Below are 23,416 nucleotides of genomic sequence, written 5' to 3'. Positions count from 1 at the left end.
CCATTCATTGAGTGCCTGGTCCATGACAGTGCCACTCAAAGCTGTTAATATACCACTGGGTGATTTAATTCGAAAACCTTATGAAGTATGGGACTTCCTCATGGTCCAGTGGCTAAGACTGTATGCTCCCAATGCAAAGGGCCAAGGTTTGATTCCCTGGTCAGGGAATTACATCACACACGTTGTAGCTAAAGATCCTGCGTGCTAGAGCTGAGACTTAGTACAGCCAAATAAATACACAAAAATATTTAAAAAATAAAACCTTACGAAGTAAAAACTGACTACCCCCACTTTACAGTTAAGGAAACGGGTTCAGAGAGGTCAAGACCACTCGACTAATAAAAGACTCTCTTATTCCAGAGATTGTTCTCTTAACTCCCATTCTTGCTTTTCTTTCCAAAACCCAGTAAAACACATCTGAAACGTGTATTCATACGAATTACAACATAAAAGTTAGCAAAACTCCTATGGTAAAGCTCTATATAGTTTATCTCATCACATCTTAATTCTAACCACCACCACAAGCGGTTGACTCGTCTAAGGGAACAGCTCAGAAGAGGTAGGAAGAGACACGTGCACCCTAATGTTCATCGCAGCACTGTTTATAATAGCCAGGACATGGAAGCAACCTAGATGTCCATCAGCAGATGAATGGATGAGAAAGCTGTGGTACATATACACAATGGAGTATTACTCAGCCATTAAAAAGAATACATTTGAATCAGTTCTAATGAGGTGGATGAAACTGGAGCCGATTATACAGAGTGAAGTAAGCCAGAAAGAAAAACACCAATACAGTATACTAACGCATATATATGGAATTTAGAAAGATGGTAACAATAACCCTGTATACAAGACAGCAAAAGAGACACTGATGTATATAACAGTCCTTTGGACTCTGTGGGAGAGGGAGAGGGTGGGATGATTTGGGAGAATGGCATTGAAATATGTATAATATCATATATGAAACAAGTCGCCAGTCCAGGTTTGACGCACGATACTGGATGCTTGGGGCTGGTGCACTGGGAGGATCCAGAGGGATGGTATGGGGGGGGGGCGGGGAGGAGGGTTCAGGATGGGGAACACATGTATACCTGTGGCAGATTCATTTTGATATATGGCAAAACCAATACAATATTGTAAAGTTAAATAAAATAAAATTAAAAAAAAAAAAAAAAAGAGGTAGGAACCGGTGTCCGGCGCGTGAGCCTAAGCCCACTCCAAGAACTCGCTCCTCTGCCCGCATCTCCTTTCCGGTCCTGTGCCCCTGGAAGTCCCGCCCCGCGCCCCCGGAAGCCCCGCCCAGACGAGGGAGGATTCCCGGAAAGAACAGCCAGGGGAAACCAAAAAGAGACCAGGGACGGGGCCGTTCAGGGCGCTCTAGCATTCTTCCTCTCTATGACCACTACCAATTGACAAGGGCAGTGCGGAGAGGTCGCTCCCTATTGGACGTGAGGCCTGGCGTAGGCGGGCAGCTAGGCTAGCGGCGCGCTGATTGGCTGGGGCCCCACGCGGGTGGAGGGGAGGTGCTGTCGGGGCATGCGGACCAAGGCCGCCGGCTGCGTTCAGGTCCGGGAAGAGGAGGCTGCGCATGTGGGCACTCCGCTCGCTGCTGGGGCTGCGGTGCGCGGCCGGGCGCACCATGTCACAGGGGCCGGCGCGCCGCCCGCGGCCGCCCAAGGACCCTCTGCGGCACCTGCGCACGCGGGAGAAGCGCGGCCCGTCATGGGGGCCCGGGGGCCCGAACACCGTGTACCTGCAGGTGGTGGCAGCCGGCGGCCGGGATGCGGGCGCCGCCCTCTACGTCTTCTCCGAATTCAACCGGTCCGTGCGCCGCGCCGGGGCCCGGTGGGGGGTGGGTGTCCCCTGGCCGAGCCCCCCCCCCACCCCCACCCCAGGCTTGATCACCGGGTTGTCAGTGTGGATGCGAGAGCCCGCACCCCGTACTGCCCCGTCCGTGCGGCTCCGGGAGGCGCCCCTGACCCTTAGGCAGAGCCCTCTCGCGTGCGCCTCATGGCTGGGGCGTGTGTGAAGTGGGCAGATGTGCGGAGGAGGTGATGGAAGAGGACCCCAGCACCGGCCCACCCCAGCCCCCTCCTCGCGTCTGCCGAGGAGGGTTCAAAACCTAGCGTCCTAACAGCAGACACTCGGCCGGTAGCACCACATGGGTTTTCAGGGTTTTTTTTTTCTCCCCTCAACGGTGTACAACAGAGCACCCGATCGATGGCAGAAGCTTTACAGACTCTGACTCTCTGGTGCGATGTTCGTCTTCTAGGTATCTCTTCAACTGCGGGGAAGGCGTCCAGCGACTCATGCAGGAGCACAAGTGAGCCAGCCCTCTTCCTGCGGGGCGGGGATGACTGTGCGGCTTTGACACGGGGGTCAGCAGAAGAGAGGGTCCCTGGCCAGTGTGTTGTGTCCTGCTGCAGCGCTTTCTCTTTCTTAGGCTGAAGGTGTCCCGTTTGGACAACATATTCCTGACCCGAATGCACTGGTCTAATGTTGGCGGGTTGTGCGGTGAGTCCATTCTTGTCCAGGTCAGAGGCTGGAGGGAGGTCTCTGGGATTTTAACCTGCCTTCTCCACCGCCCTCACCCCCGCTTTTTTTTTTTTTTTTGCCCATCACCCGACGTCCAGGGGAGCTGGAATTCTTTTTATGCCTGCCCCATCAGCTACTGCAGGAAGCATCAAAAAGTGTGGCTCAGAAGAGGTGTTAATGTGGAGGCTGCCTTTAGGTGTTAATCACCCACCTCATTTATTGAGTTGCTGGACTGGAGGTGCGGGACCAACTGGAGTGTGTGGTCACAGTAAATGCAGATCACAGTAAATATTAGGTTGGCCAAGAAGATGGTTTGGGTCTTTGCTTAACAGACTCTTTGGCCAACTCATTATGTCTGCCACTGGGACTATCAGCTACACACAGAGACCCAGTATCCAGATTTGTTGCCGTTTAGTCACTAAGAAGTGTCTGACACTTTTGTGACCCCATGGGCTATTATAGCCCACCAGGCTCCTCTGTCTGTGGAGTTTTCCAGGCAAGAATACTGGAGTGAGTTGCCATTTCCTTCCCCAAGGGATCATCCCCACCCAGGGATCAAACCCAAGTCTCCAACATTGGCAGGCGGATTCTTTACCACTGAGCCACCAGGAAAGCCCGGTATCCCAATTACCCCCTCGTTTCTGCCCATCAATTAGAAAGATCGAGATTGTTTTGCTGCCACATTCTGTAACATTGTGGAGCAGGTAGGAAGGAGTAAAGGCCGGACCCATCTCATCCCCCAGGAGTGAGACTCAGATGAGGTGAGGACGTGCCCAGGGTGCAGAATTGGTGCCATCCTTTGACTCGGTGGGTTTTTGCCCCCGAGGTGCCTCATTCTAATATCAAGTCCTGAGTAAGTGTCCTTTGAACCTCTAGCCAGCCCCAAGTCTGCTCTGTGTGTGTTCCCTGTTAACTCTGCAATTAGAACAAGTAGGAAAAGCAGCCGGTTAAGTAAGGAGTGCGCCTCCTGGCGGTGACTGCGAGTCGGGGGTATGAGAGATCTGAGTTTATTCATTCTGTTTTTTTTTTTTTTAGGAATGATCCTCACTTTAAAGGAAACCGGAGTTCCAAAGTGTGTGCTTTCTGGACCTCCACAACTGGTGAGTCTCAAAGCTGAGCCTTCCATTTTAACTTGCACAGGAATTTCCAGTTTTGCACATCGGCCCTCTGCCCTCCAGAGAAATCTCAGAGCAGTGGAAACACTTTGCGTTTCAAGCTAAAGATAACTTGAGTCCAAGCCTTATTGACTCTGACTGGGCTCAGGTCACATTCCCTCCTGGAGCCTCAGTGTCTGTAGCTGCGAAAGGGTCGCAGGTGTTACGAATTAAACAAGGTAACAGAGCACTGGGTCACTTTGTTTCACACCATGTAGACACAAGATGTCAGCCTTTATTCTTTTTTGTTTAAAATTTATTTATTTTTTAGTTGAAGGATAATTGCTTTACAGAATTTTGTTGTTTTCTGTCAAACCTCAACATGAACAACTTCTATTCTTATTTATTAAATTTCAGACATCTCTGTTGTACCTTCCAAGCCAGCTTACAACACTGTTGAGAGGTTATAAACACATTATTGGTGTAAGGGTTCACTTCACGTCCCAGGTCCTAGGGGAAAAGGCAGCCAGACACCAGCCCTGCCTGTGACATGTGTCTCCAGAATAACGCCTCGCAGCCGTCCCTCTGTCCTCCTCGTTAGCTCTGTCCCACCATGGTCTGCCATCACTTCCCACATCCATTCCTCCACCCGCGTGACTGTCCAGCCCCGCGGCCACAGGGATCCCTCAAGTGGAATGGAAGGCGGGTCACCTCGTCCTAAAACCCTTCACAGGTCTCTGTAAACAGAGTCCAGATACCGTCACGTGGCCCCCAGGTCCCGCTGGCCCCGGCCCTCACCTGCCCTGCATCTATGCCCGGCCACACGGCGAGGCTGTGGGGCCAGCTCTGAGCGCTTCACAAAGCCCCCACCTGTCTCAGGCCAAGATAATTTTCTCCCTCCTGTGTCCTCCCAAACTTCCGGGCTCGGCTCCAGGGCTTTGGCCTGGGAGGCCCCCCACCGCCGGCGACTCTGCAGACTGCTTGGCCCCCAGTCTCCTGTGTGGTTCCTGTGCAGGACACTCAGCCCCAGAGCTGCTTGCTGTTGTTTTTATGATTTCTGTCTCTTCCCCTGGTTTCTAAGTTCTGTGAGCGCACGTACCCCATCTTCTCATTGCTGACCCCCAGGCATCTTACCTGTGGTGGACACTCAGTAAGAAAGTTGAAAGTGCTCTCTGAAGTATGTTTTATGTTGCTGCCTCCAGTGTCTCTCATGTATTGACCCTTGAACATGTGTTTCGTCCTCCTCGTTTTTCTTTCTTAGGAGAAGTATCTGGAAGCTATCAAAATATTTTCTGGTCCACTGAAAGGAATAGACCTGGGTAAGTCCTTGATAACTACTCATATGCCCCCTTCTCTCAAATCAGAATACATAAAAGCTGACCAAAGTAAACGTTAAAACTTAAATGCTTCATCCATGTGAGATGAATTTTGAACCTATTGCTGACTGCACTTTCTCTGCCCCTACCTCATCCCCTTAAACAATGGCGGGAAGGCAGGAGTGAGTCAAAAGCTGCCAGCAATGGGGTGTGTGCAGGATGGGGTCTCCCTTGGGGCCCTGAGGCTCCTTCCTGGCCCTGTAGGTGGGTGGCACCATTGAGTGGCCTTGGATCCCTCACAGAGAGAGGGGCTGGGAGCAGTTTTTCTGGGAGCACGTGGCCAGTTGATGGGAAGAGGCCTGACCGAGGTACCGGCTGGGCCAGGGGCATCTCCGGTTGGTTCTTCTGTAGAAGAACGCTGGTGTTTTATTTCAGAACGTGTCTTGGCTCTCAGAGTTGAGAGCATAGGTTCCCTGGCCTGGCAGTGCTGAGTGTCAACCTGGGTCTCTTACACTAAACCATCGGCTTCATTTTCTTTTGGCGGTTCATCACCAGTGATCCTCTTACGTCTTCTCACGTGGCTGTGTTAAATGTTAACGGCTGAAGATGTATTTTTGCTGCCTCCCTAAATATTTTCATTTACTTAGAAATTCTTGGTTTAATGCAGATTTATGCAAAAATCCAAAGCACTTCGGTTGCTCATGGGTGGTGATCTCAAGGTGATTCTCATGCCTGTGTTTGCTGCCCCGGTCACTATCCTGTGGTCTTTTCCCCACAGCCGTGCGGCCCCACTCAGCACCAGAATACAAGGATGAGACCATGACAGTGTTCCAGATCCCCATCCATTGTGAGTACCAAGCCACATGGGGGGGACCCCTGGCGGTCTATTGGTTAGGGCTCCATGCTTTCACCGCCAGGGCCCAGGTTCGATCCCTGGTCAGGGAACTAAGATCCTGCAAGCTGAGCTGCACAGGCAAACATTTAGAAAGCCACATTTTCTTGGAGCGGGAGGAGGTGGGTCCTAGTTGAGGAAGGCGGGGGCATGGGAGAAACTGCTGGTGGCCAGTGGAGGACAGGCCAGTGTAGTGGGCAACTGGCTGTGAGCTTGCCCAAGGGCTCTGTCATCTGCTCATCTCCCCTACCGACCAGGCGAGCAGACGAGCGGTCAGCAGCCGCCTGTGCAGAGTCCAGAGCGGCTGAGTCCACAGCCGCCTCCACTCGCGGAATCAGCTGACGGGGAGCAGCGCCCGGACGGTAATGGTGCTCGGTCAGCAATGTGCTGTCGAGGGGGCTGGGCTGGACATGGGGTCTGTTAGTCCATTGCTTCCTTCTGCTCTCCATTCAAGTTTTTGTCCTAAGGAAGTTCTCTGTGCAAAACACTTTTCCTTGTCACGTTAGGACACCTGCGGACAGCTGAGAAGGCTGTCATAAAGGTGGCTGCACAGAGCCTTAAGGGCCAGTTTGTAGCAGGGGGGTGGGGGCCCAAGCTTTGGGTCCAGTTTATCCAGAGGAGAACAGGGCCTGGCAAATGATTCATACAGAGGCTTTTGTGTTTCCCATTTTCTAGTACAAAATTATGTTGTTTATTTCGTTATACAGTACAGATCATTAAGTCTGTACAATTCATTACCGAGTCTTTGGATTTTTTTGAATTCCCATTTCACGTGTAGCAAATCAGTATTTGCGCGTGCACCTGTCGTGTTGGCAAAACCACACACACAGGAACACTGCTCTCACGTTGTTGGTGTCAGCAGATGGAGAAGGCTCGATGAACTGTTTGTGTCTCATTGAGGCAGCAGTGATGCCAGTTAATTTTTGTGAATGCAGGACCTAACAGCCAAGCTGACAAAGCAGTCAAAGAGTGGCTTTGTGCCTCCTCTTCCAGAATGACAGCCCACTGGGAAACGGGATCAGAATTCCAGAATGAGACCTACCAGAGGAATTGGGCTGCTTGAGGACACTGTGGTCCAGGGATGGGCAAGCTTGATAAGTTCCCGCCTCTGCTCTGAGGACCGAGGGGCCCCAGCCCTGTGAACTGTCCTTCTTGGATGACATGAGTGAGGACTGACATTTTTGTAGGCCTTTCAACTTTTATGTTATTTCTCACAGAGTTATTGATAAAGCACATTACAGCTTATTTTTTTCTCTCATCTCCACTTCTAGGTAAAACATAAAACATTTTAAAACCCTTCACTTGCTCTTTTCTGGTTTGAGTTTTTGCATTTTTGTTTACTCGAATCTCAACATGAGTTAGAAAAAAAAGAAAGTTCTGCTTGAGGGAAAAACAAGTGTGTTTGTATCCAAAGTTCCTTCCGTTTAAATTTATGTGACGCCAGATTAGGTGTCAGATGACCACTGATCTGTGACACCTGGAAGCCTTGCCATTCGCCTGGTCACGGTCCGACTGTCTCTTCTCAGGTGTCGGCTGGAAAGCGCGTGGCAGGGACACCTCCTTGGTGGTGGCTTTCGTCTGTAAGGTGAGCATGTGTCTGGTGATCTGAGGGTAGCAGCTTTCTCTGTGATCAGAGAAAACACACCCTGGTTCCCAGTAAACCACCTGTGCTCGTGTATGTGTCCAGATTGTCTTCCAACCAGAGTCAGTCTTTGGAGACATGTTTCATAGTTGACTGTGAGCCTCACTCTTGAACTTCAGAAATCGCGAAAGGTTAAGTTTCTGAAGTCAATGGAAATAGAGTTGATTTACAGTGTTAACTACTGCTGTACAGCAAAGTGATTCAGTTATACCCGTGTGGATGTATACTCTTTTTAAAAATATTCTTTTCTATTACGGTTTATCACAGGATATTTTCTTGTGCTATACGGTAGGAGCTTATACCCATTCTATATATAACAGTTTGCATTTGCTAATCCCAAGCTCCCAATCCTCCCCTCCCCTCCCCCACCCTGGACTTCCCGCTTGGTGACCAGTCTTTCTTTTTCTTTTTCTTAGATAGGTTCATTTGTATCCTGTTTTAGATTGGACGAATAAGTGATAGCATATGGTATTTGTCTTTTTCTGACTTCACTTAATATGATAATCTGTAGGCCCGTCTATGGGGCTGCAAATGGCATTTAATTTTTTTATGGTTGAGTAATAGTCTATTATGTATATACATATATATATTCATATACCACATCTTTTTTATCCATTCGTCCATCAATGGATGTTTGGGTTGCTTCTATGTCCTGGCTGTTGTAACCAGTATTGCAGTGCACATTAGGGTGCGTATATCTTTTTAAATTATGGTTTTCTCCTGAGATATAGCCAGGAGTGGGATTGCTGGATTGTATGGTAATTGTGTTTTTACTTTTCTGAGGAACCTTAATACTGTTTTTCACAGTGGCTACACCAACTTACATTTTCACCAACAGTGTAGGAGGGTTCCCTTTTCTCCACATCCTCTCCAGCATTTATTGTTTTGTAGACTTTTTAACGATGACCATTCTGACTGGTGTGAGGTGGCACTTCATTGGAGTTTTGATTTGCATTTCCCTAATAATTAGCAATGTTGAGCATCTTTTCACGTGCATAGCTACTGGCTGTCCATATATATCTTATTTGGAGAAATGTCTATTTTGGTCTGCCCGTTGTTCCGTTAGGTTGCTTTTTTTGTTGTTGTTGAGTTATGAGCTGTTTGTATATTTTGGAAATTAACCCCTTTTAGTTGCATCATTTGCAAATATTTCTACCACCGTGTAGGTTGGCTTTTCATCTTGTGTATGGTTTCCTTTGCTAAAGCTGTGAATTTGATTAGGTCCCATTTGTTTATTTTTACTTCTGTTACTTTGGGAGACTGACCTAAGAACACATCGGTATGATTTATGTCAGAACGTTTGCCTGTGTTCTCTTGTAGGAGTTTTACGGTGTCATGTCTTATATTTAAGTCTTTGAGCCACTTTATTTCTGTGTATGGTGTGAGGAAGTGTTCTAACTTCGCTGACTTAAATGGATCTGTCCAACTTGCCCAGCATCACTGGCTGAAGAAAGTCTTTTTCCCTATTGTGTTAATATGTTCTTGCCCCTTTTGTTGAAGATCAGTTGACTGTAGGTGTGTGGATTTATTTCTGGGCTCAATTAATAGCTTTTTTTATCTGGAGATACGTTCTCTCTATACCCACCTTGGTAAGAGATTTTCTTTTTTAATCATTATTGAAAGAAAGTGAAAGTGAAGTCACTCAGTCGTGTCTGACTCTTTGCGACCCAGTGGCCTGTAGCCCACCAGTCTCCTCCGTCCATGGGATTCTCCAGGCAAGAATACTGGAGTGGGTTGCCATTTCCTTCTCCAGGGGAGTCTTCCCAACCCAGGGATCGAACCCAGGTCTCCTGCATTGCAGGCAGATGCTTTAACCTCTGAGGTATCAGGGAAGCCCTTATTACGTTTGTTTATTTCTGGCGGTGCCGGGTCTTCACTGCTGCATGGACTTTCTCTAGTTGTGAGCAGGGGCTCCTGTCTGCTTGTGAACGGGAGCTCCTCTGGTTGCGAGCAGAGGCCCCTCTAGTTGTGCAAGTTTTTAAGTACAGAATGATGATTATGAGGTTTTGTGATAGGATTTTTTTCCGTTTTAACATAATAAGAGAACACTGGGAATTTTTTATTTTAACTTCTCTCGGTATAAAAGCAGCAGCACAGTTTTGCCACATATGTGAAAAGTCAACAAGAGAAACCACCCACAGTTTCCCTGTCCCCGGAGTGCCGTGTCACACGGTGGATCCGTGACTGTTTCTGCTGGATTCTGTTCTGGTGACGCTCCGTTGGCCGTCACTTGACCAGCGCAGGACAACAAAGCGAGCATCTCTCCTCCAGATGCTTGGAGGACGCTTCTTACTTGGGATGGGAATAGAGGGCATTTTATTAGATGGACAAGGAGGTAACAAGGTTGGGGAAGTAAGCAGCTCAGTTTTAAAGCATTCGGTTTCCAGTGCTAAACCAGTTGTGAAACTGCTGGTGGAAACCGAGCTTCTCCGTCAGACCCTGGCCTCACGTGCTGTCCTCTTCCTCACAGCTCCACGTGAAGAAGGGAAACTTCTTGGTGCTCAAAGCGAAGGAGCTGGGTCTCCCAGTGTGAGTGGCGGGGTGTCTGGGGGGGCCTTGCTGGGCACAGGGCACCTCCAGGGCCCCGCCCTCACCGAGGCCTCGCCTGTCATTTCAGCGGAACAGCCGCCATCGCCCCCATCATTGCTGCCGTCAAGGACGGGAAGAGCGTCACCTACGAAGGGAGAGAGGTGGGTGCGGTCCTGGCAGGCACAAGCCGGGCCTGGACGCCGGACAGTCGCTGTCTGGTTTGGGCCCCCCTTACAGGGGAGTGAGCAGCTTGGGTTTCATCACTGAGCTGAGCTTGTCTAGGCTTGTCCTGCACATCAGTGCTGGCCACATGGGGGCGTTTCTGGGGGTTTCCCTTTAGGATTTGGGGGTCTTCCTGATAGGATGAGGGCTGTCCCTGTCCCTGGGTTCAGGGGAGACCCCCTCAGGGTGGACTTCAGGCGTGTGGCCCCAAGGAGTGACATCCTCACCAGGGTGGGAGGATGTAAGGACGAGACTCTGCCAAGAGCCGAGTGTGAAATGCCCTCTCCGGCCGGCCGGCCCTGGCTGGTGTCCGTGGAGAGAGGGCCGGAGGTGTGGGCGCTCCCTGAGGGGGCTAACACTGGGGACTTGGGGGCCTGCCCTGGGAGCACATGGTGACCCCGGGGACTTCACAGATTCTGCCTGAAGAGATCTGCACCCCTCCGGACCCCGGGATCACCTTCATCGTAGTAGAATGTCCAGACGAAGGGTTCATCCAGCCGCTGTGTGAGAACACCACCTTCAGGAGGTGAGGAGGGCCCTCCTGGAGGGAGGTGAGAACCGACATTGGTTGGGAGAGCGGGTCTGGGCTCCTGCTGCCCAGTCTGAGGTCTGCACTCTTTGCCTCACTGGACCTAGCAGAGCTCCCACTTGCTTCCTCCCAGTTACCAAGGGAAGGCCGACGCCCCCGTGGCCCTGGTGGTCCACATGGCCCCGGAGCACGTGCTCCTGGACAGCAGATACCAGCAGTGGATGGAGAGGTATGAGGGCCCCCAGGTTTCTGCCCTCCCTGGAGGCTGGGGGCGTCTGTGCTGTGAAGACAGTCCCCGCGAGGGGGCGCTGCGGGCACACGTCTGCTGGCCTGGGGCTGGCTTCCTGCCTGCACCCTCCACACCCTCACCTCGGAACAAACCCTGCCTGTGTTGATGATCACGTGTGTGTTTCCTAGATAAGACACGTGGAGGATAAAGTAGCAGCCGTGCTTTAGAAGCTCTATCCACGTTGGGCACCTTCCTGCTCTTCCCCACCGCCCGCCTGAGGGCTGGGTGGAGGGACTTGGCTGGGGTTGGACTGGGGCGTGTGGTGACTCCTCTCTTGCTGGCGCCCCTGTTCCTCTGCCCCTCGGGGTCTGAGTGTTGGCGTCCATCACCATCTTCCTTTCCTCCCCTCATCCCCGTGCTCCCTCGTGTTCCCGAGTCCCCAGCCCCAGAACTCTTCCTGGTTTCCCAAAGGCTTTGAACTGGGCTCTGAGGAGGAGCTGGGCTGTGTCTGGCCACTCGGGGTGACCTCTGGACAGGTCACTCACCCTCTTGAGCGCTCCCAGTACATGACCACCCCGTGGGCTGGAGTGCCCCCAGAAAGACACCATGACGACCGTGTGTCCATCTGTCTTAGGTTCGGGCCCGACACTGAACACCTGGTTCTGAACGAGACCTGCGAGTCGGTCCACAACCTGCGCAGCCACAAGATCCAGACCCAGCTCGGCCTCATCCACCCCGGCATCTTCCCCCCGCTCACCGGCCCCCGCCCTCAGGTAGCAGCCCCCCACCTCCACTAGCCGGCCCCCGCCCTCAGATAACCCCCCCACCTCCACTCGCCAGCCCCTGCCCTCAGGTAGCAGCCCCCCACCTCCACTAGCCAGCCCCTGCCCTCAGATAACACCCCCACCTCCACTCGCCAGCCCCCACCCTCAGGTAGCAGCCCCCCACCTCCACTAGCCGGCCCCCGCCCTCAGATAACCCCCCCACCTCCACTCGCCAGCCCCCACCCTCAGGTAGCAGCCCCCCACCTCCACTCGCGGGCCCCCGCCCTCAGATAACCCCCCCACCTCCACTCGCCAGCCCCTGCCCTCAGGTAGCAGCCCCCCACCTCCACTAGCCAGCCCCTGCCCTCAGATAACCCCCCCACCTCCACTCGCCGGCCCCCGCCCTCAGGTAGCAGCCCCCCACCTCACTAGCCAGCCCCTGCCCTCAGATAACACCCCCACCTCCACTCGCCAGCCCCCACCCTCAGGTAGCAGCCCCCCACCTCCACTAGCCAGCCCCTGCCCTCAGATAACCCCCCCACCTCCACTCGCCGGCCCCCGCCCTCAGGTAGCAGCCCCCCACCTCACTAGCCAGCCCCTGCCCTCAGATAACCCCCCCACCTCCACTCGCCAGCCCCTGCCCTCAGGTAGCAGCCCCCCACCTCCACTAGCCAGCCCCTGCCCTCAGATAACCCCCCCACCTCCACTCGCCGGCCCCCGCCCTCAGGTAGCAGCCCCCCACCTCACTAGCCAGCCCCTGCCCTCAGATAACACCCCCACCTCCACTCGCCAGCCCCCACCCTCAGGTAGCAGCCCCCCACCTCCACTCGCGGGCCCCTGCCCTCAGATAACCCCCCCACCTCCACTTGCTGGCCCCCGCCCTCAGGTAGTGACTTCTCTCTGGCCCTGTTGTCCCCCCATGGGTCACAGCTCCATCTCTTGCAGGAAGGCAGTGCTACCCAGGGTGTGCCCACGGTCCGAGGCCAGTGTCTCCTTAAGTACCAGCTCCGGCCCCGGCGGGAGTGGCAGAGGTCAGTGTGGTCTCGGGGGTGGGGGGGGGGGTGGTCAGTGTCTCAGGTCTGCAGCCACGTGGCCTCTGCCTCCGAGCAGGAAAGTCAGTCACCCGCCATCCGGTCACCCTGAAAGACTGCCTGTTACCAGTTTGTGATTTCTGACCTGGGGTGTGGGGGCGTGTTAAGAGGTATGTTTATACTGTGGATTTAGGGCCTGATACACTGTCGGGCTTTTCTTCAGAACAAGGTTGTTGCCAGGTTTCCAGGTGGGGGTGCTTGTTCATTGGAGGCCCTGCAGTCCTCCTGCTATGTTAATGAAACAAGTGCCTTCCATAAAAATCCTTGGGTGGAACAGGGTTTCCTTGGAAGATTCTTAAGTGGGGGTGGGGGAGGGGTACTGGGTCAGAGGCCGGCCCTGCCTGAGGCACCTGGTGAACCCGGCTCACCCTGCAGCCAGTCACGTGAGAGGTGCTTACTGCCCTCTGTCTTCAGTGTTTAAAAATTTGAAGTGTCCTGTGCACACCAGTATGGTCCAAGGGGACCACGTTTGGAAAGGTGGCTGGACCCTGGGCACCACTGTGTTGAATAGTTGGGGCCCTTTAAGAGCCCTCCTCCCCTCCCCCAGGGGGATGCCCGGCACGACTGGGGCCTAGTGAGTAGAGGTCAGGGAGGCCCCTGCCCACTATCAGTGCTGCCAGGGCCAGCCCGGCCCGCTTTGAGCTGCGAGGTTCTGAGGACCAGAGGTGTGAGACCCGCTGGGCTGGGGAGGGTCTGCCAGGGCGTGACTGAGAGGTGGAAGCACCTGCAGACAGTCCCCAGGGTCGGTGCTGACGTCAGGTCTCATTCACGGCCACGGCGCCTTTCTGTCCCGATTCTACCACCTTCTTGCAGGGATGCCGTCCTGACCTGTGACCCCGAGGAGTTCATCGCCGAGGCCCTGGAGCTCCCCAACTTCCAGGAGAGCGTGCAGGAGTATAGGAAGACAGCCCAGGACAGCCCAGAGGGTGAGGCAGACCAGGGACCAGCCCCTCCCGGGCTTGCCCTCCTGAGGGCATTCGTGCAGCACAGAGCGCAGGGTCAGCCTGACACTGTCTAACCCCAGGGCCTTCTGGTCTGTTTACTACCAGTGCCTGCCCCCACCCAGACCAGTCAGGTCGGAGGTTAGGTGATGAGGCCCACGCAAGCCGAGCATGAGGGTCTGGGACCTCGGGTGAGGTTCTGGGCAGAACCTGGGGTCTGGTCCCAGCTTTGCTCTAAGGGTCCACGGGAGGACTCTGGCCCCGTCACTCACCGCGTCGGGCTTCCCCCGCCCCAGTGGGAAGACAGTTTGGGGAACTCCGTGGTCTCTCTGCAGTAGTTGGCTCCCCCAGTGGTGGTGGTCTCAGCTCACAACTGAAGTGGAGGCTGGACCAGAAGGCGGGGTCAGGTTCAAGCCAGTCAGCGCCAGGCTGGAGTTTCAGGACTATGCCTCCCTGGCTGCGCTTGCCGGGGTAGATTTCAGGTTTGCACGTTAAAGCCCCATTTGTATTGTTGCTCGTGTGTGTGCACATGCGGCCTGTCTGGCTGGGCAAGGCTTGTGGGGCCCCATGCTTCAGAATCCAGGAGGCTGTGCCTCTTCCTCCCAGAGAGTGAACCCCCCTGAGCCCCTCCCAGCAGGGCGGGACCTGTGCCAGGTGGGCTTAGCCTGGAGGTCTGAGCTGATTGACAGCACGGAGAGGGGCCCCCTGTTATATCATCTCGTAGGAGACTTGGGGGCTCCCCTGAAAGCTCAGTTGGTAAAGAATCTGCCTGCAATGCTGGAGACCCTGGTTCGATTCCTGGGTCAGGAAGACCCGGTGGAGAAGGGATAGGCTACTCACTCCAGTATTCTTGGGCTTCCCTTGTGGCTCAGCTGGTAAAGAATCCACCTGCAATGCGGGAGACCTGGGCCTGGGTTTGATTATTGGGTTGGGGAGATCTCCTGGAGAAGGGAAAGGCTACCCACTCCAGTATTCTGGTCTGGAGAGTTCCATGGACTGAGCAACTTTCACCACCAAGAGACTTGGGCCTGTGGAATTGCTCTGCTTTCCGCCCCTTCTGGTCTGAACATCACCCCCTCCTGGGGATCTGTACTTAACCTCAGGGCTGGCTCACGATGTGTTTTTCCATAGCAACCAGCAGCCAGTACCCAGAAGTGGTCTTCTTGGGGACAGGGTCTGCGATCCCAATGAAGATCCGGAATGTGAGCTCCACGCTTGTCAACATCAGGTATGAACCCTTGAAGGGAGGCGCCACCCGCGGGGGGACCCTGCCCCACTCCCAGGTGAATCAGAAGGTGCAGCCTTTAATCCCTGGAGGCCAGTCTTGGCTGGAGTGCCCGGGGAGGGGTCGGGCAGTAAGGTGACGGGTGGTCCGAGTAGCTGACTTGGACGTGGGGGGTCCGCGCAGTTGGATGCCCAGTCATCTTTGGATGAAGCAGGTGGTGTGCTGTGAGCCATCACCTGGTCTCACTGGGCTTTCGGCTCCTCCTGTGAACTAGTCACTAACCGCCCCCACCAGCGTCGTGGTGCACCTGCCGCCAGGCTCCGCTTCCCACACAGACCCTCTCTTGGATGCCCAGCATCTGTGCGACTCCGAGGACACTCGTGTATGTCCCGGGGCGTCGGGATGTCCTCTGATAGGAGGAGGACAGATGTGAGGCCGCCTTCACCTTGAGGGCAGCCCCCCTGGGTGGGGATGAGGTATTGCCCTGCCCTCCTCCCTGAGTGAGTCCCCCCTGCCCCCGTCCCCCACAGCCCCGACACGTCCCTGCTGCTGGACTGCGGGGAGGGCACCTTCGGGCAGCTGTGCCGCCACTATGGGGATGGCGTGGACCGGGTCCTGGGCTCCCTGGCTGCCGTGTTCGTGTCCCACCTGCACGCCGACCACCACACGGTGAGTGGGCTCCCTCCTCGGGCCCTGTGACTCCCACCCGGCGTGGTGTCTTAGGAAAACCCGGTAGCCTAATCTTGAGGCCACAGGGCCTCCCCTGGCCAGGTGGCTGCTTGGAGCCACCTTCAGCCAGAGGCGGGCAGCAGCCGGGTGGTGGGCATCAGAGGTGGGTGGCTGACGGCAACCAGGGACTGCAAGCTGGGGTCCCAGGGCCCCAACTTGGGAGGGAGGTCGGGTCTGCACGAGGCTGATTATGTCCCCTCCTCCTCCCAGGGCTTGTTGAACATCCTGCTACAGAGAGAGCGTGCTCTGGTGAGTCCACTGGACTGTACTGCTCCCTTGTCCTGTGATGGCACACACACGCCTCCTCCCACTCCACACCGTTTCCGCTGAAACATCTGCTCTCTCCCCACTGCAGGCATCGCTGGGCAGACCCTGCCACCCCCTGCTCGTGGTCGCCCCCACCCAGCTCCGGACCTGGCTGCAGCAGTACCATAACCAGTGCCAGCCGCTGCTGCACCACGTCAGGTGGGCTCGGGCCGGGCGGCAGAGCCGGGGAGGGTGGAAACCCTTGGCTGGTTCCCACTCATAAAGGCCCTTCGCTTTGGGTTTCTCCCGGCCTCCTTCACTTCCATCCGCAAGTCTAGATCTCTGCCAGCACTTCTCTGTGAAACGGTTTCCAAGCCTAGCACCCTGCTTCTTCAGTGACAGCACTGAATTGTTCCTTTGTAATAGTGGGGCTCTCTAGTCAGCGGCTTGAACATCAAATTAAACGTTCTTTTTCTTAAATGTTTTATCTTCTCACAGTGTTATTCCTGCCAAATGCCTTCAGAAGGGAGCTGAGGTCTCCAGCCCCGAGGTAGAAAGGTTGATAAATTTGCTGCTGGAAACCTGTGGCCTGGAGGAGGTAGGGGGAGGCCTGGGCGCAGGTGGGCAGGTGGGGGCCACGGAAGCGTGTGGCTGGCTGTGAGCCCACCACCCCTCCTCCAGTTCCAGACCTGCCTGGTCCGGCACTGCAAGCATGCCTTCGGCTGTGCGCTGGTCCACATGTCCGGCTGGAAGGTGGTCTACTCGGGGGACACCATGCCCTGTGAAGCTCTGGTCCAGATGGGTGAGTAGGGGCGTGTTCTGTGCGGCCCCCAGACCCCTGTGGCCCCCAGGCAGAGGGCTTATTCTTGGCACCTGTGCTGCTGCTTCAGGGAAGGATGCCACCCTCCTGATCCACGAGGCCACCTTGGAAGACGGTCTGGAAGAGGAAGCTGTGGAGAAGACACACAGGTACAGAGCGCCCAGTCCGTCTGGCTCCCCAGCTGATGCTGGGCCAGCCTGTTTCCCACCAAGGGCCGTGGGGGCTTCTGACCCCGAGTGGCTGGCTCCCCAGCCTCCACTTTTATTTCTGCGGCACCTCTAAGGCAAGGCTCTGGAGGAGGTGTGGCTCAGGAAAGAACTGAAAATATGCTGAAGCCAGGGAAGCGGGGCTGGGGCAGGGTCATAGTGCGATCTAAGGGAGGAGTGTGTCGCCCCAAGTGGGAGGCCCCTGTCCCCCTGAGGCCCTCACTGGTGGGCAGTCCCACAACGCAGAGCCTGGGTTGCACTGGGGGAGGTGGGAAGACGGGCCCTGGGGTGGCTTTGTGTCGGCGGCAGGAAGCCTGCGGCCCCCAGGTGTCTGGCTGGGCCAGGGTCTGCGCGGCCTGCTCCTCCAGCCTTCTGCTGACCCATGTGTGCAGCACCACCTCCCAGGCCATCGGCGTGGGCATGCGGATGAGCGCAGCCTTCATCATGCTGACCCACTTCAGCCAGCGCTATGCCAAGATCCCGCTCTTCAGCCCTGACTTCAACGAGAAAGTGGGCATCGCCTTTGACCACATGAAGGTGAGGGGACCCCTTGGGCGGGGCGGGGAGAGGCGCCTCCATCCGTGTGGATGGCCGGGCTCGGCCTGCTGCCCACCACAGCTGGCACAGAGCCTTGGGGCACAGGCCTCCAAAAGCCCCGTGGAGGCCCAGCTATGACACATGAGCCACCCTCCATGAGGGCCCGGGGATGGCGTTCTCTGAGCAGTAAAGCTGGGCCTCTGGAGCCTGGCTTCCTCTCCCCACGGCTGGGCCAGTCTTCCAGCCAAGTCTGCCTGTGAGGGTGGCCGGTGCCTGTGAGCCATGACAGCCTCATCTTGCCTCGTAGGTCAGCCTGGGGGACCTCCCGACGGTGCCCAGGCTGACGGCGCCACTGAAGGCCCTGTTCGCCGGGGACCTGGAGGAGATGGAGGGGCGCCGGGAGCGCCGGGAGCTGCGGCAGGTGCGGGCGGCCCTGCTCGCCGGGGAGGACGTGGAGCCACCACAGAAACGCGCCCCCACAGAGCAGCCCCTAAGCCCACAGAGCAAGAAGGCCAGGGCCCAGTAGACGTGGGGCTGGGGAGTGTGGCGGGAGGCCGTGGCTTCCTTCGGTCTCCAGCACGAGCGCTGGGCTGGGGACGCAGCCTCAGGAATGGTGTCTCCAAGGATGGGACATTGTGAAGGTGGTGTCTGGACCCTGAGTGCTCTGTCCCTGTGCTGCGGCCAAGCAGGGTCTTGGGGCACAGCTCTGCACTGCGGGTGCCCAGGGTGCCTGGAAGCAACTTGATCCTGGCAGCGACCTTCGGAGTCCATCCCCGGGGAGCCAGCACCCCTCTGCAGCCTGGTGTCTTAGCCAAAGTCAAGTCTTGTGGACTGTCAGCTGCGGACCGTGATGGGTGGGCGTGCAGTGGTTCCAGGAACGCAGAGATGGGCTGCCGTTCCTGCCGCATAAACAGACTGGAGTGTGGAGCGCCACCGCGTGGGGCCAGCGGCCGGGCCTCCTCCTAGGGCTGGACAGCACTGAGGTCAGTGTCTGAGAAGGGGGTGGATTCTCACAGACACCGCTAGTATTCACGTGTTCTTACCACCGGGGAGGAGAGAGGGGGAGCTTTAAAGAGACACAGGTGCTGAGACAGAGACCAAGGACTGGACTCACCATGACCTTGGAGTCCCTGGCATCGCCTCCCGCATCCCCTCAAGCTTGTTGTTAAGACAGGAAGATAGGCCACGCTCAGGGATAATAAATCTATTTTAATAACATTACTTTTGACAACTATTTGTACACGTATTGAAAGGTAATTGTCATCCCCCGGGCTCCATTACAAATTGGGTACTGAGCTGCCCTGCCAGGAAGCGAGCAAAGCCGGGAACATCAGAAATCAGCAAGTCCCACTGTTGGAGGAGGATTACTTTACACTTGGTTGGGAAAAATAACGAAGCATTTAAATCTCTCATTGTACACCTGTACATGGGTTTAGATTGAATGGCTCAAATTAAACAAATATAGATTTCATATATACAAATATTATATCCAGTTTAGGTATTCTATTTGAAAAGGATAAAACTGTAAGGTTGGACTCTGCATGCATGACCGGAATCCACTTCTCTCCCCCTCCGTCCCAGGTGTGACCAGACCCCCAGGGTCTCCTCCCCGGGGCCGGCTGGGGACTCTGTGGAAGGGTGAGCCAAGCTCTGCCCACCGCACGGCTGGGGGTGTGGGCCTGGGGGCTCCGTGGGCCATGCCCCCTTCCCCTCTAGGGCTTTGGGTGACAGGATTATTGCTATTCACTTCTGACCTCCAGAAAATGACCCCGTTTCTTAGTGAGCTGGGGGACCCTGGAGGGCTGCAATTACTGAGACACATCTCAAGTTTTGGGGGGGGGTGCCTGGGGAGTTACATTTGGGTCCCCCAGACACACTCAAGATCATTTTTAAAATTCAGAAATAGAAAACCGTAAGATAGTAAAGGGAGCTTCATTCCACAGCGTGGAGGAGTAAAACTTAAATTTTGTCTTCAGCCATTTACATCAAAGCCCACGGATGAAGGTCTGCCCGGCCGGCTCCTTGCTGTGAAGAGGAAGGCCGGCCAGGGCCCCAGGCTTCCAGGCTCCTGAGAGCTAGACGCTCCGCCCCCTGCCCCATCCCTTCCCCTGTCCCCTCCCCGCTTTGCACCATCTGGCGGACCTCGCAGGACTCACGGCAGCCGTCAGCACGGGTGACAGGCAGCCCCAGGCTGACCACCACCGAGCCGCACACACCCACCCTGCAGAGGATGTTTCTGACACAAGCCCTCGGGTGGGGAGGGCGGTCGCCTGGCGTGGAGGCCGAAAGTGGATCAAAATAGGCACAAAGTCAAAAGGCAAAGATCAAACAAAAGGCCAGAGTCACCACCCAGAGGGGACGAAAAAACATCCGCACCACAGAAACCTGCCACGTGGCCATCCGCAGGGGTCCCACCTGGCGGCGGCTGCAACGGCACGGGCCGTGAGCACCCGCGTGCGCGGTGCTGCTCTCAGGGCCGTGTGCAGGCGCGGGCGCGGTGCTGCTCACAGGGCCGTGCTCTCCGACTCCTCCTCCGAGTCTCTCTTCTCAGCCACCGAGTGTCGCCGCATGTGCTCCAGGGGCCCGAGGCGCAGCGCCGACCCCAGCTCCACGTGGATGGAGGGCACGTCGAAGTGGACCAGATCTGCAAGGCGGCAGGGGTGGGGGGCGGGCTGAGAGGCTGGGGGCCTGGGGTGTCATGGCAGGGCCAGCTGGTGCGGGGGTCCCCTGATGCAGCCTCTTAAAGGGGCCCGCTCCGCCCATGGGCCCAGACATCCAGATTCCTGGATGTGGTTCCGCATGTGGTTCAGATTCCTACCTGTGGTTCAGGCCCAGCGGATCCTTACCCCCTGGAACCAGACTCTGCGTATAGAGGACACCCCCTGGCTGGGCCAGGTCACACCGGATTGGGGATGTCAGGGCTGCATTTAGTTTCCTGGAGTCTGCAGGGATCGGTCACAGCCTGGGGACACAGCCACTTCTCAAGTGCGTGGCTGAACACGGGGTCCTGACACAGTGGCCCAACTCAAGACCACACATGTATGCCTAAGGGGCTGGGGGAGGTGGGACAAGGGTCTCCCTGAGGACTCCGGGAGTAAGGGGGGCAAGCTGCTCCCTGTGGGCACCGCCACCCCCATTCCCATCCTGCTCGCCTCCAGTTACGCCTCTGCTTGGGCACTGAAAGGTCACTTCCTAGAAAAAGACCAGGAAGAGGGCTGGTCCCCAAGGCAACACACACAGTCTGTCCAGACCTCAGCAGGCAGCTCGGGGCTGGGGGCCCTGTGGGGTGGGCATCAGGTGGCAGCGCCGACTCCCGGGGCCGCAGGGCTAAGGGGACCTGTGACTCCCTCTGGGCCTGATGAGCTCTGGCCTCCGCTCAGCCTCACCGTCCCCAGGTGGGGGACTGAGGACCCACACCACGGGGGAGCAGATGGGGGTGGGGCTTCCCGTTTTTGTCAAACATGCCATCCAAGAAAGACCACGGCAAGTGGACAGACAGACGCGTGGACACCGTCTTCGAAGACACACAAACATGCAAGCTCTGGGACGAAGGTCCTCCTCTCCTCTGACCCCCACCCCCCAAAACAGCCCCCTGCCTGACCGAGACGGGAGTGGGGGGTGGGGGTCCGCGGCTCGGCCGTGCTCCTCCTCCTGCCGGCCTGGCTTGGACTCAAAGCCCCGCCTCTGTCCCCAGGAGGAGTGTGACCTTGGGCGCCTTCTGACCCCGCCTGGGCCTGGCAGTCACTGGGGTGACACAGGTGGGAAGGTGCCCGCAGGCAAAGCAGGTATAAGACGCGCAGCCTGAGGAGAGCCACCTGGCGGCCACCTTGGCCACTCCTTAAGACACACTGAGCAGGAAGGTAATTCAGGCAGCTGGAATGCAGTGGGAGAGAAACCCTTGCAGACGGCTGAGAACGGAGAGGCCCGTCCTTGGGACAGAGGCCCCCGGAGGCCTGTCAGGGGGCCCGTGTGGGCAGCAGACACTGCAAAGCCACTCCTGTCCAGAATGTGCAGCTTTTCTGTGGGGCAGAGGGGACCCCTTGCTTCACTCTGGCTGCCCCATCTGACTCAGGCCCCGACACCTGCTTCCTGCCTGTTCTTGCCTTTGGTTTCTTTAGCAGCTTCTACCCTTTACGGGAGCAGGAGGCCTTGCGGAAACTGCTAGGAGGGCTCCCAGAGTATTTCATTGAATTGGACAGAAAGGCCCTGGCTAGCTGCATACCTGGGACAACATGAGCTCGGGGTGAATTCTAGAATGGACACTAGGGGTTCTTTAGAACCTGCTGGCCATCCTAGAGGACCAGGCAGGTACTCTCCCCAGGGGCCCCTCCCTAAACTCCGGGTGCTTGTGCCTCCCCCAACACTGGGCACACGTCGTCAGCCAGCGGGCCATCCAGTGACACAGACCTGGGATGAGGGAGGGGGCCGTCACCCCTTCCTTCTAAGCCTGCGTGGGAAGCAGCTGGGGCTGGGCAGCCCTGGAGGGGGACAGTGAGGGAGAAGCCGAGCGCAGCCTCTTTCTCCTCCTGAGAAAAGCCAGGAGGCGGCTGGTGAGCCCCTAGGCCACGGGAGGCTGCCGTGCAGGTCGGGGTGCATGCAGAGCGCGGGGTGCGGCCTGGCTGCGGCTGGGAAAGGTGAGGCCGGGACCGCTTACCCTGCAATCCCCCTCACGCGTCCACAACCGCATCCCCCGTGTCACACAGCTGCGAGAACACAGCGACAGGAGGCAGAGAGAGGAAGAGAGACGATGAGACGACAACGGACACAGCATGCCCAACGCACAGTCAGGGGGCCGCAGCAAACTGCGACGACCACACCGCTCAGACCACTGCCCCGCGGGACGAGGGGCCGGGCCGCTGCCCCCCAGATGACCGCTCAAGGGCAGCGGCTCTGAACCAGGGGTGGCTGGGACCCCCGCCATCCATCAGGGACTCTTCCAGAACCACCAGCGGGAGGGAGGTGGTGTTCACTGTGGTTCTCCAGGGAGGGGTCTCCTTAATGTCTTAAGAGCCTCAGGGTGGACAGAGCAACTGGGCCTTCACTGTTAATCACATCCAAAGAAAGCCAGATCGCCAGACGGCCGCTCCCCATGGTATATACATCTGTTTCCCCCACCCCAGGCACGTGCACTGGACTAGTCTCTTCTAGGCAGCAAAGCACTAAACCCATGGGCTCTCTTTCCATGTGGTCAAGGGAACCCTCACTCCCGAGGGCAGACGTGGGGATGAATAAAAGCACAAGTCAGGACCCAAGGCCAGACTGCTCCCTCCAGTGTGTGTGTGGCGTGTCTGCGTGGAGACAGCTGTGTTTGTATGTGTGTGTGTGTGGTGTGTATATACAGTAGGTGTATATATGGTGTATCTGTGTGTGATTTATGTGTATCTGTGGTACGAGTGCGTGCAAGCATGCTCGCATGCATGTATCTGTGTGGTGTGTGTGGGTTATGGTTACACATTTTCCTAGAGGAAAAATAGCTCCAACTTTGATGTTAAAGTAAAACTAATTTTAGTTGTCATGGGCCTGTTCCACAAAGCCCCTCAAAGAACCAGGCTTACAGAATCTTGTCTGAAATTGCATGCTCAGTCACTTCAGTTGTATCCGACTCTGCGACCCCATGGACTGTAGCCCTCCAGGCTCCTCTGTCCATGGGATTCTCTAGGCAAGAATACTGGAGTAGGTTGCCATGTTCTAAGGGATCTTCCTGACCCAGGGATCAAACCCATTATCTCTCACATCTGCACTGGCAAGCAGGTTCTTTACTGAGCCCTTTCTAAATATATTTTGCTAGGAAAAAAACCTTTTTCTAATAAGCCTTTTTTGAAGTGAAGTGAAAGTCGCTCAATCATGTCTCTTTGTGACCCCATGG

At 56.1% G+C, this 23,416-nt stretch overlaps 2 protein-coding genes and 1 long non-coding RNA gene across 5 annotated transcripts in view; 2 read left to right on the top strand and 1 right to left on the bottom strand.

Annotated features, from left to right (window-relative positions):
- The first annotated feature begins 1,514 nt into the window (after window positions 1-1,514).
- On the top strand, window positions 1,515-18,768 carry ELAC2 (elaC ribonuclease Z 2). The gene is made up of 24 exons (XM_061391122.1): window positions 1,515-1,824; window positions 2,276-2,326; window positions 2,447-2,517; window positions 3,574-3,638; window positions 4,894-4,951; window positions 5,727-5,795; window positions 6,098-6,202; window positions 7,367-7,425; window positions 9,953-10,011; window positions 10,100-10,172; window positions 10,647-10,759; window positions 10,896-10,991; window positions 11,626-11,764; window positions 12,701-12,786; window positions 13,660-13,772; window positions 14,919-15,015; window positions 15,543-15,681; window positions 15,952-15,990; window positions 16,097-16,206; window positions 16,486-16,585; window positions 16,669-16,789; window positions 16,878-16,956; window positions 17,406-17,550; window positions 17,858-18,768. The coding sequence occupies exons 1-24, from the start codon at window positions 1,592-1,594 to the stop codon at window positions 18,074-18,076; spliced, it is 2,439 nt and encodes an 812-aa protein (XP_061247106.1). The 5' UTR covers window positions 1,515-1,591; the 3' UTR covers window positions 18,077-18,768.
- Window positions 18,740-23,416, bottom strand: part of ARHGAP44 (Rho GTPase activating protein 44) — a 119,765-nt gene continuing 115,088 nt past the window's right edge. For 2 of the 3 annotated variants that reach the window (XM_061391119.1, XM_061391120.1), the window contains one exon: window positions 18,740-20,194. In XM_061391119.1, coding sequence (XP_061247103.1) covers window positions 20,055-20,194 — 140 coding nt within the window. In that variant the 3' untranslated portion in view covers window positions 18,740-20,054. Of the gene's footprint in view, window positions 20,195-22,204; window positions 22,254-23,416 lie in introns of all 3 variants that reach the window. The other variant, XM_061391121.1, reaches the window with a different exon arrangement.
- Window positions 20,148-22,802, top strand: LOC133232117 (uncharacterized). The gene is made up of 2 exons (XR_009731309.1): window positions 20,148-21,858; window positions 22,254-22,802. It is a non-coding gene; the product is annotated as an uncharacterized LOC133232117 (long non-coding RNA).

The sequence above is a fragment of the Bos javanicus genome, chromosome 19 (assembly GCF_032452875.1).
Source record: "Bos javanicus breed banteng chromosome 19, ARS-OSU_banteng_1.0, whole genome shotgun sequence".
NCBI classification, from domain to species: domain Eukaryota; kingdom Metazoa; phylum Chordata; class Mammalia; order Artiodactyla; family Bovidae; genus Bos; species Bos javanicus.
Note: the sequence above shows the minus strand (reverse complement) of the source record. Positions and strands in the feature narration are given on the sequence as shown.